Raw genomic sequence first — 18922 nt, forward strand, 5'->3', positions numbered from 1 at the left:
AGTATAAAATATAGCATGAAATATGTGCTTCAATCTTATTAGTTATCTTCCTCATGGCCAAATATTAGAATGTGTGTAGGGTGTTTCTTTCCTTCTCTTTTTTTTTTTTAACCTTTTAAAATAAATTTTCAGGGAAACAAATTTAAAACATACATGGAAAATGAATTACCTGTAAGGCTTTCTATTTTTATCAAGTTTTTCAAGAATGTTACTTTGCAAAACTGGGTCACAAGTGCGATCTTTTCTTCCAAGTGGCACATTGTCAGAGGTGTTGGTAAAAGTCACGGTGTTTCCTGCTTCGTTGAGGAGGACGAGCTGCCACGTATCTGCCCCATGTTGTGACACTCAGCAAACACCGTCACTTTGAGGACCTGTCACAGCGACCACAGGAAGGGAATGTCACTATGGTGAAAAAGCAAACAGTTTTCTTGTGAATTGCTTAACTTGGAGGAAAAGAGGGAGTTCAGTGAGTGTATGAGAGAGCAGAATGAATTCTCTAATGAATTCTCTCTGCTTCTATAGCCTCAGTTTTATGAGCACCATTGAGTCACGGCCAGTAAGCAGCATGACAGATCCTTTTGCATGGGCAACCAGCGTCTGTAAGAGAGCAAGCTCCAAGCTGAACATCTGTCTACACCAGAGAGGGATCAGCAGTTGCCTGAGAAAAATGTACTCATTTTGTTCTGCATTGGGTGGAGACATAACAAATCAAAGTGTGTTTCTAACGACCGAAAGTTTCAAGAAGGGTAACAGAAATTGAATGGAAGTAGGAGGAAAAGATTGACAGCTGCAGAACGACTGTGAGTGCTTTCACAATGCTCCACTGCCTGCTAGACCACACAGTCCCTGTGCTGTCCCGGGGTGATGTTCCTTGCATGTGCTGTCAGCACAAACCCTTGGGACTAAGTTTGCCCGAGGATGTGAAGAATACTGTATGACAAAAGAGAAAACAAATGCATGTGAACAGATGAAAGTTCAGAGAGAAAACAGGTTCCACTGTTGACAGTGGCATTTCTTTGTACTTACTGGTAAAGTATTGTGAGCTGTTACATTGTAAGGAGTTGCTGTCAGTCCTGATTATTCATTACACGCTGCGTTGCTTTAGTGTTTGCTTCAGAGTCGATCTTTGCCATTTTAGAGCTATGCTGATAGCTCTAAATACCTGTCCTGAGGAAATCTCCTCTCTTTAATTTGTTTGCAGTTTGGTTTACCTCCCAGCAGCTCAGGCTCAGCTCTATGCTGCCCAGCTTGGGGTAAGGAACAAGAGGTGCTAAGACACTTCTTGCTCTTTCTGTAGCATCTCTGCAGCTGAAGACCACAGCAAGCAAAAAAGCTATTAGTGTCTTACATTTTACAGTATTGTTTTATCATCCTTTAAGAAAACAGGGGTGTTCCTTCCATACAAGAAACATACCTGAAAAGAGCAATTAGTTCCTGTCCAGAAAACAAATGTTAGAGCAGCAGCGTAGAATTAGCACAGAAGAAATCAAGACATTTTTAAAAGTATGTTTTGGCAAAATAAGTATTCAGGCTAGCTTTTTTTTAAGGAGGGAAAAAATATTAAAGGAATAAGAAAAGCTAATCACCTTATGCAACATGGTGGGGACAGGATGCAAAAAACAATGCTCTGTGGAGGAGCTGATGAATGATGGCGGTGAGGGGCTGATGGTGGGAGCCCAAGGCTGCATATAAGAACAGTGTAGGGATAATGTGTGAGAGCAGTATAGGGATGAAGTTTTAGGTAGAAGTGTTTTTGAAATTCATGCAGAATGGAGTACTGAAGCACGCCATGCTCCTGTGAGGAAGTTGCGTGTAGAGCCATGGCAGGAGGGGAAAGGGATTTTATAGTACTACAAGGCTCGGTTAAATTTTATATTGCATTTTGTATTCAGATTTTTGTGTCTCAGGTTCTAAATGAGAGTGAATGTAGATTGATTATTTTCAAAAGAGACAGTACAACACTTCTCATAACAATGTATTTGTGAGCTCATCCCACTCTTACCCTCCCTACTGTTAGTCACGATTACATGGGCCCACATTTTCCAAACCAAATTCCCCACAAATTCAGCAGCTGCTGTTATCCGAGCTAAGCTGCAAGAGACTGAACCTATCCCTTCACTGACTGCTGGTTTGCCTTGTAAAATGTCTCTCTTTTCTTGTTTAAAACAGGGTTGCACTAAGGTAACTAAAAAAAATTGCAGCAAACTAATTCTCTTACTTCAGAGTAGTTTCTCCCATTTCTGACCTGTCTTCAGGCAGTGTACTCTCTTGATTCTGTTTTCATTAGAAGCACAGCTCAGGATTCACTCAAAGTTGCTATGAAGATTCATACTTTTCCCCCTCATTCTTTGTTGAGATTAGATCACAGAATGCAATCGTATTCTGTTCATGTTCTGTGACCTCTGAATATGTTTCTGCCTACTCCCTGAAAGCTTTCTTGAATTTCCATTTCTACCATTGCTCAGTGTGCACACTGTCTGCCTTCAGATTTTCTTTTCGGATTGTATCTGCTCTTCAGGACACAGGTAGCATGGAAAGCAGGAGTTGCCACAGGGTTGTGATAAAAGCTCCAAATGACGTATGAAGGATAAGGATTACGTATGTCACACTGTGCTCTCTCTGACTTTGCTGCACTCCTTATACCTCCTTTCACTTGCATCTGAGTTTGGGGCTCAGGTATAACGAGGATAAGAAATCTGTCATCAAGGTACAAGGGAATGCCAGTTTTAAGAATTGAAACTACGCCCCATACTGATCATATGAAGTGATTTACTTTAGAAAAAATAACATTTTGAAAAATGTTTGTACTGAAAGAAAACTAATGTCATTTTCAACAAGAAGAAAATGAAACTGGGTTGCATTAAGAGAAGCATGACCAGCAGGTCCAGGGAGGTGATTCTGCCACACTACTTTGCTCTTGTGAGACCTCCACCTGGAGTACTGCATCCAGTCCTGGGGCTCCCAACACAAGAAGGACATGGAGTTGTTGGAGCAGGTCCAGTGGAGGACCATAAAGATGAACAGAAGGCTGGAGCACCTCCCCTGTAGGAACAGACTGGGACAGCTAGAGCTTTTCAGCCTAGAGAAGAGAAGGTTCTCTAAGCTATAAGGGGAACTTATAGCTTCTTTCCAGTACCTGAAGGAGGCCTACAGGAAGGCTGGGGAGACTTTTTATAAAGGCATGTAACAACAGAACAAGGGGAAATGGCTTTAAACTGGAAGAGATTTAGACTAGATACTAGGAAGGAATTATTTACTGTGAGGGTGGTGAGACACTGGAACAGGTTGCCTAGTAAGGTTGTGGATGTCCCCTCCCTGGAAGCATTCAAGGTCAGGCTGGATGGGACTTTGAGCAACCTGGTCTAGAGGGAGGTGTCCCTGCCTATCGAAGGGGGTTGGAATTAGATGATCTTAAAGGTCCCTTCCAACCCAAACCATTTTGTGATCTGAAGAAAACAATGTCTTTTTCTGTGTTTTGATTCTTAAAGTCTTGACACCACTGGAAACTATAATACAAGAAACCATTGACTACACTCGCCAGCGGAAAGTGTTTGGTCAGTCCGTGCTGCAGAACCAGGCCGTACATTTCCGGCTGGCAGAGCTGGCAACCGAAGTGGAGCTGCTTCGCTCATTGCTGTACCGTACCATTGGTGAGTTCCCATGTCTGCCTCCTCAGATGTGCTTTTTGCAATGCCAAGAACAGTGTCAGGCTGAAGGAATACGGGGAGATGGTTGCCAGACTGTGGTCAGTGACTGTATGTATGTAATCTTTTTTCCTTTTTAGCTCTCTATGTGGAAGGCAATGATGTGACCAAATTTGCTTCCATGGCTAAGCTAAAGGCAGGTCGCCTGGCCCGTGAAGTCACTGACAGCTGCCTCCAGTTTTGGGGAGGAATGGGATTCACCAGTGAGGTTCTGGTGAGCAGATTTTACAGGTAAGCAAGTAAATGGTGAAACCAGGATGTTTCTTTACTCAGATTTGTCCTCTTAGATATTCTGCTAAAAGATCACTCAATCAAAGGGCCAGCAGTCCCTGGCTTACATGAATAGTATTGTTCCACAGAACAGCGTGTCACTGATTTATATTAGGGCTCAGACTGCAGTCGTTGACCACACCATGCAAGTGCTGGCTGTTCTTTTGCCAAATGTTGGTCATATTATAACAATGTGGTTTGAACTACCCACAGGTTAGCTTGAATTTCAGGTAAAGGAAATAAAGTCTGTGTTTTCCCTAGTGAATCTCTGGCACCTGCCAAGACTAGGAAAAAAAGGCAAAGCCTATGAATGAGATTTTCTTTTTTTCTTTTGCTCTTTTCTTGTAATCTTGATTACAGGAAGAGAGCTAAAATAAAACAGCAGTAGTTTTCCTAACTGTGAGGGACCACTGAAAATCAGTTTCATTTTTTTCTTCACACCTCCACTCCGAATATATGTTTGAAAGTGGAGTTCAGCATTGGGCTCCTGCAGTAAGCTTCACTCCACGAAGAGATGCAACTGGCCCTGCCTACAGGCCTGTGGTAGTCATTCCTGATAGCAGTCTCCATGTAATTAGTCATACCAGGTACCATGTGAGACATCTGAGAGCTGTGACTGCTTCCAGCAAGTCATTAGATCATTAAAACAGTCTTTTTGTAAAGGCCCATGCTAGGCCTTTGAAATTTTGCAGTGTATCTACTTCTATGGCAAAATTCCCTCAAAGCAAACTATTTTTCTGGCTGCTGTTAGGAAAATTCTGGCCCCATCCAATATTGAGCCAGGGGACCAAGATGGAACTTAATTTTTCTTCCAAAAGTAGATTTCAGTTCAGCCCTTGTAACAAAGTACCTCATTAATGGTTGGCAAAGTAGTGGTTCTGTTGGTAAATGCTGTATTTGTGTAAAGTGAGAAAAGATCATGTTAAATAAACCAGTAAAAAGCTTAATTCTTTATAATAGATTTTTTTTTTAATATATATATATATATATTTATTTTTTTTTGAGTAATGAGGGCTATTTGAAAGAAGTAGAAACAGCATGTGAAAGAGTGATGTAAACTTATCAGTGACTTCATGTCAAGTCTCTTCTGTTGAAACCAGTACAGAAGAGAGAAGAGGCATACCTTCTGCTGTAACAAGGTCTAACAGCATAGACACTTTCTCTTCCAGCAAATGGAGCACCTAAACTTTCTGTTCTTGAGTGTGCCTTTCTGCAGTGACCACCCTGCCATCAATGGCAGAGTAGCAGAACACAGTAGGAGTTACTCTTTCTGCCTTTAAGAGCATTTTATGAACATGGAATGCCTTTGTGGTAAATCAGAGACTTTTTCAACTCGTGGATTCCTGAAAGGTACAGTCTGCTGTATGGTGGTGGTTTCAAGCCAGTTGTCAGTAGGAAGTTTTTTCTTATTTGCCTTTGTCATCACCTCTTTATTAGTAGCAAGTGGTCCTCAGTGAAGCAGATGCTGAAAGCTACTGTGGTAGGCACTTTGAATATAATGAATGCTTGTCTCAAAGCACTTGCCACCAATGTAGACACTAAGTCATGTACGTTTGTATGGCTTTGACTTGTCTTTAGATTTTCTACCCCAGGCAGGTTTTTTCCATGTGAATTGCAGTACAGTTTCTAAGCACCTCAGTACAGTCACATTTTCCCCGAGAAGAAATCCAGACTATTTCCTATTAGTATCAAATGTGTCTGCTGGCTAAAGAAATGTATCTTTCTGCTTCTAAAAAAAAAAAACACTTATAAATAAGGCCAAAAGTAGCGTGATACTTACACCCTAACATTTTCTGTGAATCAGTAAAATTCCCTCATTGAGTAACCATAAGCACCAGGGAGAAGTAGAGTATTACCTAAATAAACAATTACAGGTTCAAGTTAGAATCCTGTTAATCTGTAACGATAAGCAAAGCCGCAACTTTCCTAAAGCTGTTGTGTTTTTTGTACAGCAGTCTGAGTAACCACTCACGTCACTGTGATATTTGTAAAGTAGCACGCAGGGCTTACAATAACTGCACAGCATGACAGCCTGTCATAATGTACAAGGATTTTTGCTGCACAATACTAACTAAAGTTCCAAGGAAATGTTAGTCTCTAACACGTCAGGCTGTTAATCCTCAAATAGTGCACAGCGTAATGCAGGGTTAGTGCATTAAGTCTTTGAATTTTGGTCATTGGTGTTACTGGGGAGATACTAAATAGACCCAGCACAACAGCCTGCCAAAAGGCTTTATTCACAGCAGTCAGTTTTAGTAGCTAATAGTTTGCAGATCAAGTGTCTTTTCTAAAGTATTGTATTCTTAAAAGGCATAGCCGAAGGTACCTGTTTAACCATGTAGGAGCTATACTGATTTAATATACTTAAATGTTTCATTTTCAGTTGTAGGAATTCTGAGAAGGAGAATGAGTTGGAAAAGATGGAACTGAGCCCAAAGACCAAAAGTTTAATAGAAACACATAAATTAGAAAATGAAGCCTAGGATCTCCACTCTTCAGCTTACTAGTATGATTTTGGAGAAGAGAGACAGACTGAAGTTGTGTTTGTCTGCTTTTCTCTCTCTGACATCAAATGCCTCAAAGATCCCATGACTTAGGAAAAATCAGTTATTGAACAAAGTTCCCATCCATATGAAAGCCCAGGCTGAGATAGATCAGAGAGAGGGAAAAATTCAGAAGCAAGTCTGTTGCAAGTTTTTAGATTTCAAAACTTCTTATAAAAAAATTCAGTTAGTGAATATTTTAGTAGTAATTGAATCATAGAATTGTAGAATGGCCTGAGTTGAAAGGGGCCTTAATGATCATCAAGTTTCCACCCACCTGCTACATGCAGGGTCATCAATCACTAGACCAGGTTGTCCAGAGCCACATCCGGCCTGGCCTTGAATGCCTCGAGGGATGGGGCATCCACAGCCTCCTTGGGCAACCTGTTCCAGTGCGTCACCACCCTGTATAACTTCAAACACTTCTGTTGAAGTAGGACAAGCTTGTTGACTTTAAAAAGTGGGGATTTTTGTTTGTTTGTTTGTTTTTTCCCCAACCTTAATGAGTCTGTGATTCTATTATAATTTTAAAGTATTAAACAATGTCTGCAGTGGCTATCAGTTCTCACAGGTTTTACTCTTGTGGGGACGATGGGGAGAATACTGATTTTTTTCCTTGGTGCACTGTGAAAGACTCAAGAAAGCAATACTAAAAATTCCTAATGGATTGTTCAAGTGGAATAGATAAAGCATGTATAGCTGCAGAAGAAATTATTTCTTTCTCCATCTGCCATCTAGGTGTTGCAAGTCTTATTTGTAATTAAGGATGGCTAAAATCTAACTGTAGAGTATTTCTGAATAAGGAATGAATACATTTCCTTCTAAATTATTTTTATATTTGTATCTTCCCCAAATTAAAAAAAAAAAAAAAAAAAAAAACATTTGCAATATTTTAATTAGTTTCATTCATTATTTTATCTATTTTTTCATTCTTTATAAAACATGTCTAAACTAGAATGAGCCCAGTTCATTGGTTTATTCTTTAGTCAGTCTGTGTAATTATCACAGTTTGTGTGAAACAAAACAAAGCCCATCCATGTGTGCTGACAAAAAAATCTACTTTGCAGTCAGCAGCTAACTGTTGGGGCAAGAATAATAACTACTGCTCAGTGATCTGTGAAAACAAATACGTGTTTTCAACCTTTTCCTACACAGCTCTTGTAAGAGTCTGAAGATGGAAGAGATCACACGATATTAAATTTGGGGATACATCTGTAAATTTTGTGGAGAAAAATCTTGCCAGTACTGCAATTTTAACATAATGGTGAGGGGAGGAAAAAAAAGCTGTTGACCCTTTGAATCAAGTGCAATTTGTGCTGGCAGGAAGCACCATTAAAATAGCCTTCTTGGAATCAGTGATGATCTGAATCACATAGATCTTTAGGATTTGGCAAGGTGCAGTACCAGTGCTTTCCTAGCAAAGCAAGGAGCAGCATCCCTGAGGGAATCACTGCTATGAAGTCAGGCTGACAGGAAAAACAGAACGAAAGTAACCAAAACCCCTGCTCTCAAGAGTGCTCACTTTTTCATGTCAAAATGGCACTGATAACTCCCACAGCCTCAGCTAAAAAAGGGAAAGAGAAAGACTTATTTTATTTTCTCAGAGCTTCAAGTTATGTGAAGACATCTGCACTGAAGATCCTGCAGGTTTGTTCAGGAGTTTTGAACAGTAAGAACTTCTTAGATCCTATTGTTATATGGCTTTCAAGAGGAAAATGTAATTCAGAGGCCCCCCTTAGTGGGCAAAGCCTCTTGGCTGCAGGCAGTAAATGGTGGTAGGATGCACAACTACAACACACTCTATAGTTTTATTGGCTTGGTGCTAGAAATAGATTTTGTGTGCAATGGTAGTTGCAGCCTTAGTGTCTGTGAAGCATGCTACAAGTACAAAAGCTGTCCTTGCGTTCAGTGTGAGATCAATTGGTACCTGTCCTTCATTTTCCCAGCCTGAAAAACAGCCCTGGTGATGAGCACAGCTTCGTTTGTGCAAACACCAGCCAAAAATGAAAATTAAAACTGCACAGAGACTTTGCTACTTAGTAGGACATTCAGGCTGTAAATTAGAGGGTCCCTCACATTTCTGCAGGAGGTTCTATGTTAGCTAACTACAAAAATAGAAAACGTCATTTGGTGATGTGGAGGGTCCTTTCTGTCCTGTATTAGTAATGTGGATTGATGTTGGTCAGTGGGAAGGGCTCCTTACTCTCCCTCATAAGTTTTTTAAGTCAGCATTGAAGAAATGGTTATTTTTTTCAACCATCAAAAAATGGATTTTTTTTTCAGATGCGTGGGATGCCTCGATATGAGAGGAAACTCCCTGTGCGGAGCACTGCAGTTTGGGTTTGTTTGGGTTCTTTTGAGTTGAGGGGCAGTGAATGCAATGGTTATCTTTTCCCCAGGCAAATTGCTTTGGCCTTCTGATCCTTCCAGTCTCCAAGGAAAACAGCATTCAACATTATCTCTTAAAATTACACCTCTTGTACCTGTTGAGTGCATTTGGGGCTGGTTCCTTACTGTCCTTGATAGGAGTGATGCCACTGCATATCAGTGCTCATCTCCCCAGAGTTCCAGGTAGTTGAGGGGCTGCAGTTCTGTGCAGGAGGCCACAGAATGGCAATGTGGGAATCGGAAAGCAAGGTGTTGCTGTTCAAAAGCATTCCAGGGGCAGCCTGCCTAACACCATAACTGTCTAATATTTATATATATTAAAATATTTATATACTGTGTTAATATATCACTGATATTAACAATCAAACTATTTACTTATAATGGCTTATATGCAAGTTAACTATATAATCTTCCACAGCATTTTCACAGTGTTCCTGGGAGGACAGTTTGTCCCATGGTTTTGTTTTCTTATATTAAAAGCAAGTCTTATTTTTAGAAGGAGGGCTAGTAGATTAACAGCATTTGAATCCTTTGTCACCTCAGTCCTTCTAAACCAGGTAATATCTTCTGTCCTGTCTCACAGGAGAGGGATCAACATTAGTTGATGCCTACAGTTTGTTTCTGGAGGAAATATTCCTCAAAACAGAGACAAAAATACAATCACCAGCAATTCTGAAGGACAGACTGACAGACACATACACACACCCACTCAGGTGAAATACTCCTCTTTTTAAAAGCATTTGCATAATGGCTATCTAATAAGTTGAAATATCTGTTATACAATGCCAAAGCCAGATCTCACCACTGCCTATTTATAACTTCATATAAACAAGCCACAAGTCTGAGATTTCTGCTGCAAATGGAAGATTTTTATCTGCACCACAGAGTAGTTTTGTGGAGGCATTGTCAGAGGCTTTCTGGCTTCAAAAAGCAGCACCAAAGCACAAAGAAGAAGTAACCTACCGTTGTTCCAATTCCGTTGCCTTCAACAAAACCTGTATGAAGGTGTGAAATTTTCATGCTATTGAATTAAGAAGAGGCAGTTTAGCAGAACTGTTTTTCATTCATTTTTTCCTCTTCCCCAAAGAGGAACAGAAACTTGCTCAGAAAATTGCTTGAAGTGCAGTAGTTAGCATTCTAGCTAGCCAAGGGAATTGAAGCAATACTGTGAAGGATGATTTAGCAATATAAATGGTGGGTTTTAAATAAGTCGAGTTAGAAAGATCATATCAAAAGTAAATAAGCTTGGAGCAGCTGTTCATTTTTAAATCAGAGAAACTAATGCATGTTTAAACTACAGTTGTGCTAGATATTCACAGAGCCATTAGGGAGACCAGGGTGCTTTTTTTGGTTGAAGAACACACTGTATAAAAAAAAGTACCTTCTCCATGCAGTTCTGCAGTAGCTATGTATTGATCGACTAATACTTCTTTTACAGAGACAAGCAAAGTTAAATGCTTCAGCATGTCTTGCTGTTGCCCCCTAAAATCTTCTTCATCTCCTACAATTCATAGAATTATAGAATTGCTCAGGCTGGAAAAGGCCTTAAAGATAATCGAGTCCAACCACAACCTAACCATAGCACCCTAACTCTAACAGCCCACTGCTAAATCATGTCCCTGAGCACCACATCCAAACAGTTTTTAAACACATCCGGGGATGGCCACTCAGCCACCTCCCTGGGGAGCCTATTCCAGTGCTTAACAACCCTTTCTGTGAAAAAGTTTCTCCTGAAAATTGTTGAATGATAGCAACATACAGCTTTGGCAGAGGAGCAGTGGCAACACTGCAGGACCTATCACAGACTGACTCATGAGGAGGAGGCAGTGGATGTGGCATTCTGCAGCCAGCTGACAGATACTCAGTGCACAGGTAACTAGGAAGAGCCAGTTGACACTTTTACATGGCAGGCCAGGGATGGGACCTATCCAGCAGTCTCCACAGAAGCTGCAGGAGCTCTGGCCAGGCTTACATGGGCATTTGTACACTAAGAGAAATTGTAGCTCACTTGAAGAGTAAAAATACAGTGTTCTGCCAAGTTAAGATTACTTTTGAAAGAATGTAACCATTGGTCAGGCTAAATTGTATCTCCTCACCTTCAACTATCAACACCCTTGTCAACAGGGTATTCATGGTAGTGACACACAGCTGTCCGCATCGTGCACACACCAATAAACTAGGGATTTAAATGCAATTAAAACAGCTCCATAATGAATGTACAGAGGAATAAATGAGCATGTGCAATTGTTCTACCAGTACAGTATGCAAATATTTATATCTGCTCTTTGTATTTCTACAGGGATCTGAGACTGGTGTCAATAGGTGGTGGTACAGATGAAACCATGCTTTCTATTATATGCAAACACATGGAAACACTTCCAAGGAAATAACACATCTGCACTCTTCCTCAGAAACTTAAGAAAGCAAGAGCATGGTTATTACTGCATCCTGAAGGTAACAGGCAACATGATTCAAGCGTGGAAGAAATAGGAATGGTATTTATAAAATATCAGTAAATTTTCCAGGAAAACACTTGTCAGAGTGTTTCACCAATATCATGATGCATATTTTCCAATATCAAATTAATGTTATTGCCTGCAAGATTTTTTCCATTTTTAGTGATTTACAGCTTTGAGGGCTCTGGTGATCCCAGCTAAAGAAATCTTGTCTTCTTCAATCAAGGTACAGCTGCATTTTAGCTCATCTACGCAACCAAATAAGAAGCACAACTTCCACATGGGTCCAGGATAATTTCAGTAGTAACATAATCTAATTTCATTTAACTTCGCTTTCAAGTCACAAAATATTTATTCCATATCCACTTGATATTCAAGACCCAGCAGTGGTTTTGTTCTCAGTTCCCAGTATCTTCCCTATCTCTCACTTTTAGCAAGTAAACATCAAAATTAGTTACTTCAGCAAAACCAAGTCAAAAATCACAAGCCCCCCAGTCCAGTCACCATCATTACCTTCTCACTCTTGTGCTGCACTCTGACACAGATGTTTGCTGGTAGGACTGGAGGCAGATTTTTAATTTTAGAATACTGCAAACAATACCTTACTTGTACTTTTTTGGAGTACTTGAAATGTCTGGAGGCCTGAATTTCAGCAGTCAGGTTTCACATTTTATGTGCAATTATGAATGAAAAATATTAAAGTGCAAACGTGAACACTGTAATCAGTTAAATGAGACCATAAAATGTGCATGCCACAATCAAGTTGAAACAGGAGTGTACTAAATATTAAATAAAACTAAATATTTTCAATATTTTATTGCGATCTGTTCAATAAAATCTCACTGAAATACACATCTACTACGAAGCATCAGTTCTCCCTTTGCACTTCCTAATATTTCATTCTTTTCACTTCACTGCGTATCAGCCATACCTTCAGAAACACAGGCAACTCTCCTTAAAAGGCAGAAGAGACAGCATGTCTTATTGAAAAAGAAAAAAGCTTCATTGGAATTCTCCTTGAAAAACAAAGAAAGGAAGACACAAGCTCATTTTTTTCCTCCTATTCCTTCTCCCTCAATCTCATCACATCACTGAAGAAAAGAAAGAAAAGGAGGGAGAGGGATCCTAATCTGTACGATTTACCTTTGATCTGGTCTGACTTTTACAACAAAATTCCTGTTGGTTTTACACATGAATTGAAGGACAAGTAAGAGGCTTTTTACCCATATGCTGTGGCAAGGGAAAGCACAGCATATTGTTCAGAACAAATATGGGAAATGTCTCAGCTGTGTAACTAGTTGCACCTACCTATTTTCTACTCTACATTATGCAGATAAATACTACTTCCATTTATTGGTAAGAAAGAAATACCTAGAAATTGCTCAGACACCACGTGACACAAAGATTGTTTTATAAACGATGACCAAATATCAAGGGAGTGTGGATGTCAAAGTTACATCAATAATTATTGCCCTGAATGCTAGGCACCCTTACATTCTCTCAGTTGGGATGGCAAATCATAGCCTATTGACTTTCTCTGAGAATACTGTGTTTGTTTAGCAAGCCTAGCAATTCTCATATAAATATTAATATCGGGATAACAAATCTTATATGTTCTGATACTTGTAGACCTTTTAACAGTCCAGAATTAAATGGGCTAGAAACAATTGCATTTCAGTTACTTTTATAAAAGACATCCTACAGAATGTGCGATTTAGACATAATATTCCTGTTATATATGAAAGTGAACATGAAAAGTGTAAAATGTATACAGCTCTATGTATTTGAACAGAGTTCACCATCACACAAGTATAGTTGCTTAAGCAGCACCATTTCAAAAAAACAATGGTACTCTACAGCAGGAAAGTATGCATACAAACAACAAGAATACTCCAGGACATTTTATTTGTCAGCTCATAATTAACTTATTAATGGCAGTATGCTATACAGTATTTCTAAAAAAATTATTTTAAAAATGTAGATACAATTTCAAGGTCTAGAAAACAACATTTTTCTGTCGAACCCAGTGATGTGATACTTTCAACTATTAGAAACTACTTTGTGAGTTAAAGCTAAGTGTTAGAAGTAACAACCTTAATACGCTACCACCTCCAACAGGTGCTTCATAATATTTACATTTATCAATATAAAATCTAAAATATTCAACCTCATATTCAAACATCATGCAGAGTAGATTGAGGGTTCTCACAGAATGAAACATAAATGAGCTAATGGTACAAGTTCCAGTGATTCAATGGAATCATTAAGTTTTGAGTACTTTAAATGTAAAGGAAACATTTGCATTGTATCCAAATTTGTTGAACCAAATGATCAAAGGCATTTGCTTAACAGAACAGACAGGCAAGCATCATTTGTCACATTTAAAAGGAAGATCCAGTTTTAAGTAACTTCTCCTCCAAACAAAATGTTTAAGCTACTTAAACATGCAGACCGTTAGACCCATCAACCTAGCATCACAAAAATCACTTTTGGGGGGTACCACCATTACATTTGTTACTCTCAAGCCAGCCTTCCAAAAACCTACAGATAAAACCAATTTTGAAAGATCCAACTATTGGTCATGCTTCTGAAACCCAGAAGTTCTGAAACCTAGGGAGCTCTAATTTAGAGCATGGCTCAGATTGAAAAGCAAAATGAAAGCGAAGGCCTCGTAGTTCTGCAATTATTTCATATCTGAACAACCTTTGGTTTTGGGGGAGTTCTTTGATTCCTCTTGTATTTTTTTTAACCAGTTCTGTAAACTCTTTTATTCTAAAAAAAGCAACTTAAGAGTGCCAGTAGTTTCTGTGTACTTATAAATAATCCCCCCCAAAACAGGGGACAGTGGGAGAAATTTCAATACATCAAGAAAACTGTATATAACACTGCATTAAGTACTAATGCAATTTACAATACTTTCATTGTGTTTTATCAACAGAATATGGCAGTTTAAATCAACGTTGTCATTAATTAAGACTGATGGTTGAAATTACACAATTTAAACTTGAGACAACATGCATCACCTGAGTTTAATAATCCAGTATGTTACAAAAAAAACAAATAATGCAAAGAGCATCATGTAGCATAATAGTTTTGTCTGGCTCCCTCTGGACAGCCTTCTTAGTCTGCCCATAGTCGCACCTAGAAGTCCAGTTGCAGAGTCAAAATCATTATCCTGTGTTTCAGTGAAACAGAACAGGAGAGAAGAGAGGGGAAAACAAACAAAAACATTACATATATAGTCAGCAATAAGCTGTCAACACATTTATACAAACGTTCAAACTACACAGAAGAATGTTCTACATTACTAACTTCAACATCCTGCCCCACATTTGAAGAAAATTAGTGAAAAAGCACTTACCATTTCTGATAACAATTTGTTTTGATTTTTAACTTCTGTTCCAATCTCAATAGAAAGCTATTGAAAGAAAAAAAAAAAAAAAAAAAAGAGGTTTAAATATGAGTCATCAGTTATACATAAATTAGAAAAGTTGCTCTAAAATACATATCACTAGTGCTTTCTTGGGTGAAATGTGAAAGAAATATCTGGCATCTTTGAAAAACAGAAACTTAAGTTATAAAAACAAGTGCAGCATTCTGTCAGCAATCCTCAGGGGAGGAAATAAATACTTATTTCAAAAACTGAAGATCCAGTCAAGTCTGAGTAGCAACTACTCATTTCCTTGAACTGTTAGAACTCCTGACTGTGAAGCAAGGACAAGGCCTCCACAGCCACAGTGCTTTCCATTAGCCACAACCTCTATGTTTTTGTGGCACAACCTCACAACTTCTTACTGCTGCTGCTTTTCACCACCATCTATAAACAAGTCACAAGTCCACCTATTTTAATTAAATGTGGCTATAATTAAGTACTTACTGATTTTATTGCACTGACTTTGGTGCGCAGACTTTCTGTTAACCTTTCATTTTCTTCTTCATATACACTGTACCCACTGTTAGTATAGCCATAGTTACCAGCTGGCGCCCCATCACCTGTAAGCAAAAAAGCCAGTAGTTACAGACAGAAAATATAATTGGAGTAAGTGTTCTTCACTCGTGGGAAAACACTCTGCATTTAAAAATGCATTTCCTTAACAGAAATCAGGCATCTGGGAAGAGGTGTTGCATGTTGCAAGAGACATAGATTCAACCTCTTTCAAACACTGAAGTAATCTTGCAAATCAAAGTAGGTAAAGATTGAGGAATGTTGGCAATTAAATGCTATATTTTTCCTTAGAGGGTGTTTTCAGATGGTTTTTATGGAAATCAATCTAAATATTGTATGAAGTTGTGAAAGCAGCGCTGAGGTTGCTACACAGAGCAGTAAGCCTGATTCAAATAAGAGAGAAGAGCTACAAGTAACATTTGGCTACACCTGCCTTTGGAGGAGAGAGCATGCTCATCCTTATACGTCACTCTACAAACAGGACCTTAGACCAGAGGCCAAGCCTGTAAGCAGAAGAGCACACTGCTCTTTCTGTCAGCATCCTGCAGTTCTACTCTCCTGCCTTTGCCTTTTGGGTGATGGGCTGCAGGACTGCTTTCCAGAGAACTGATCCTGCAAAGAGAGTAAGCAGAAGAGAACTGGAGCTGGTTTCCTCAGCTCCAAACACACACTGTCCCCAGCACCTACTGGATCCCCTACTGACAGCAACTGGGCAGCAGCACTGGGGTAGGAGAAAGAAGGCTGAGTACAGCCTAGACAGAAATCAGCCTATGACCCCAAATGTAACATTTGAAACCAAAGAAGCAAATCCAAAACAAGAAAAGCAAACAGAAAATATCCTACTAGATTGATTCTACTAACAATCCAGTTGTAACACTAATGAGTATTTACATGGCAAGTTGGAATGCCACATTAGTGTCTCAATGCCACGCTTTACAAAGTGCTGTGTTTGGGTATTTTCCTTTTTGAGGAAAAAGTGTGAGAATAGACACAATGACATTCATAGATAAATCCATATCTCAGTTTCACTGTGTGCTTTGCATACATACTTGTAAAAGAACTATACTGCTACTTCGATAATAGATGTCTTTTTGTCTCAAGCCATAAAGCCATTGCTAAGTGTACATAATGATAATTTTTCAAGGACTCAAAATTTAGAAGTTTGCACTTGTAAAATGGTTTTTAAATTTTATTCTGTAAGTTAAACTAATACAAATACACACAGTAAGACAGGGTGAAAAGCATCTTTTCACTTCATCAGAGGGAGAGCTCAGGGTTTTTTCCCCTTGAAATCAAAACTACTGATGCCAAAGTTAACTAAAAAATTATGCTATTTAATGGAGTCAGGATTGTTCTTATTGTTTTTCTTTACAAAAACATCTAACTACAGTACCTCCTACTAAGTAACAAACAATTTTGAATGCTTGTAAGTTAATACTCATAGCAGGAGAGTTGTAACTAAATGGTCTTCAAGGTCCCTCCCAACCCAAGTCATTCTGGGATTCTATGGTTCCAGAGAGGAAATGGGAGGCTCTGTGTAGAGCCTGGCTACTGCTACTTAAAGGAAGGCTACAAACTCCTACATGGCACGTCTACAGGCTGCCTTGCAACACCACTAATTGCCAGGACATGCCCATAGACATAACCATAATACCATCTCAGGCTAAACAGGAGGTACCAGGTAGCTGGAAACAAAAGCAGACATACTGGTGTGCAGCTTGTACTTCCAGCCCATGGAATAAAAAGGTTGGACTAACAGCTGACATATGAAGATAAACCAGCAAATTTCACTGCAGCTGATAACGGTCCTAAGAGACATCTAAATCATCTGTTCAACTTCTCAGCAGGCGTTTCAAGAAGTACCTTCTGGATGCCCCTTATAGCACTAATTGTAAGAGCCTTGCCAAGAAAAGGCCAGCTCCAGCTTGTTCCTTCCATAGCCACCCATCCCCTCACTCCTTTAAAAGCATCAAAAGAGGGGTAGCCAGCAGGACAAGGGAGATTACTGTTCCTCTCTACTTTGCCCTCATAAGGCCTCATCTGGAGGACTGCATCTGGGCCTAGGCCCTCACCTCAGAGAAGATGTGGAATGCTTTAAGGAGTCTAGAGAAGGGCCACAAGGATTATCAGAGTGCTGGGAGCACCTCTCCTGTGAAGACAGGCTGAGGGAGCTGGACTTGTTGAGCCTAGAGAAGAGAAGGCTGTGGGGAGACTTGATAGCGACCTTTCAGTTCTTAAAGGGAGCTTATAAACAGGAGGGAAATCAACTTTTTACATGAGTAGATAGTGACAGGACAAGAAGGAATGGTTTTATACAAAAAGAGGAGAAGGTTATATGTCAAGAAGAAATTATTTACTCAGAGATTGATAAGGCGCTGGCACTGCTGCCCAGAGAAGCTGTGGGTGCCCTATCCCTTGAGGTATTCAAAGCCAGGTTGGATGGGGCCTTGGGCAGACTGATCTGGCAGCTGGCAACTCTGCCCATAGCAGGGCATTGGAACTAAATAAGCTTCGAGATCCCTTCCAACCCAAGCCCCCAACGATCCACTGGAGATGCCTGCTCTCACGAATACACACTCAGCCATCCCCTCACCACACCACCTGTGTGTATGGGGACGTGACAGCACTTCGAGGTCCCAGAAAACAACACGCGAGGTCAAAGTTTCCTTCCAGTCATCAACATGGCTGCTGGGTGAAGGGGCAGACCCGGGACTCCAAACACACCCCGCAGAGACCCCGGCCTTTCCCCCAGACTCTACCAGCGCTAAACCGAAAGTAGATCCGCCTTCTGTTTAACCCAAACGTAGCAGGAAAGCATACAGAAGGACTGAAATTAAATAAAACACGAACAAAACTGGCAGGACGCCCATCCCACCTAAACCCCGACCCACGGTAGTGCCGTGCCCATCGCATCGCATCGCATCTATCTTACGGCACCGAGCGGCGCGACGGCCCGCAGGCCCCTGGGGTCCCCACGCAAGACGGCTCTTACCCAGCCCCGCGCGCCGCATGGCTGTGCCCGGAGCCGCCGAGGAGGGTCGGGAGGAGGAGGGTGAGGAGCGGGACGGCCGAGCCAAAAGAAGCGGGAGCGGAGCTCGGCCTGGCCGCCGCTGCACCGCCCGCCTCGTTCACCGGCAGCGCCACGACAGCGCCGCGCCGCACGGCCCGCTGGGAGCCGCGGTGCGCGGGGACCGATGGGAAGTGTAGTCCCGAGCCGCGGGAGGGCGGGAGGCGCTGCGCTGCCGAGGGGAGGGCCGGCCGGTCAGAGAGCACCGCTGCGGTGCCTCGCTGTGCTGAGTCCGTGTGCCGCTCGTAAACCGCAATTCAGCGCTTCGCAGCAAAGCGTGGAAATGGTATTGGCGCGATTAATGTTTCCAGTACATTTTTATTATATTGAATTTCTGCTGGTTTTTTTCTTTTATGCACTGGATCACAGTCACAAGTGGTCAAAGTGGTTTTGAGATGCCCGATCAACATATTTTTTGAATCAAAGGCAACATGTAGGAAGAAAAAGCAAATAAGAAAATTAAGCCTTAAGCAGTCTGCAAACTGATCTGTCCTGTGTTTTTGTGAGCAGCCTGTATAGGTGTATCATAGAATCACAGAATCACAGAA

At 40.6% G+C, this 18922-nt stretch overlaps 2 protein-coding genes across 4 annotated transcripts in view; one reads left to right on the forward strand and one right to left on the reverse strand.

Moving 5' to 3' along the window:
- Window positions 1-12162, forward strand: part of LOC128085269 (probable acyl-CoA dehydrogenase 6) — a 79871-nt gene extending 67709 nt beyond the window's left edge. For both annotated transcript variants that reach the window (XM_052692411.1, XM_052692412.1), the window contains 3 exons: window positions 3489-3650; window positions 3785-3935; window positions 11205-12162. In XM_052692411.1, the coding sequence (XP_052548371.1) occupies window positions 3489-3650; window positions 3785-3935; window positions 11205-11295 (404 nt within the window). In that variant the 3' untranslated portion in view covers window positions 11296-12162. The remainder of the gene's footprint in view (window positions 1-3488; window positions 3651-3784; window positions 3936-11204) is intronic.
- Window positions 178-18478, reverse strand: BET1 (Bet1 golgi vesicular membrane trafficking protein). 2 transcript variants are annotated; one of them, XM_052692421.1, is made up of 4 exons: window positions 18300-18478; window positions 15239-15354; window positions 14723-14779; window positions 178-371 (listed from the first exon to the last, which is right to left on the reverse strand). In XM_052692421.1, exons 1-4 carry the CDS (start codon window positions 18316-18318, stop codon window positions 282-284), a joined length of 282 nt encoding a protein of 93 aa, XP_052548381.1. In that variant the 5' UTR covers window positions 18319-18478; the 3' UTR covers window positions 178-281. The 2 variants fall into 2 exon arrangements, with proteins under 2 accessions (XP_052548381.1, XP_052548380.1); XM_052692420.1 differs by lacking the exon at window positions 178-371 and adding an exon at window positions 13248-14536 and having other exon boundaries at window positions 18300-18473.
- Between the last annotated feature and the right edge of the window lie 444 nt (window positions 18479-18922).

Source organism: Tympanuchus pallidicinctus, unplaced genomic scaffold (assembly GCF_026119805.1).
Source record: "Tympanuchus pallidicinctus isolate F22 unplaced genomic scaffold, pur_lepc_1.0 scaffold3, whole genome shotgun sequence".
NCBI classification, from domain to species: domain Eukaryota; kingdom Metazoa; phylum Chordata; class Aves; order Galliformes; family Phasianidae; genus Tympanuchus; species Tympanuchus pallidicinctus.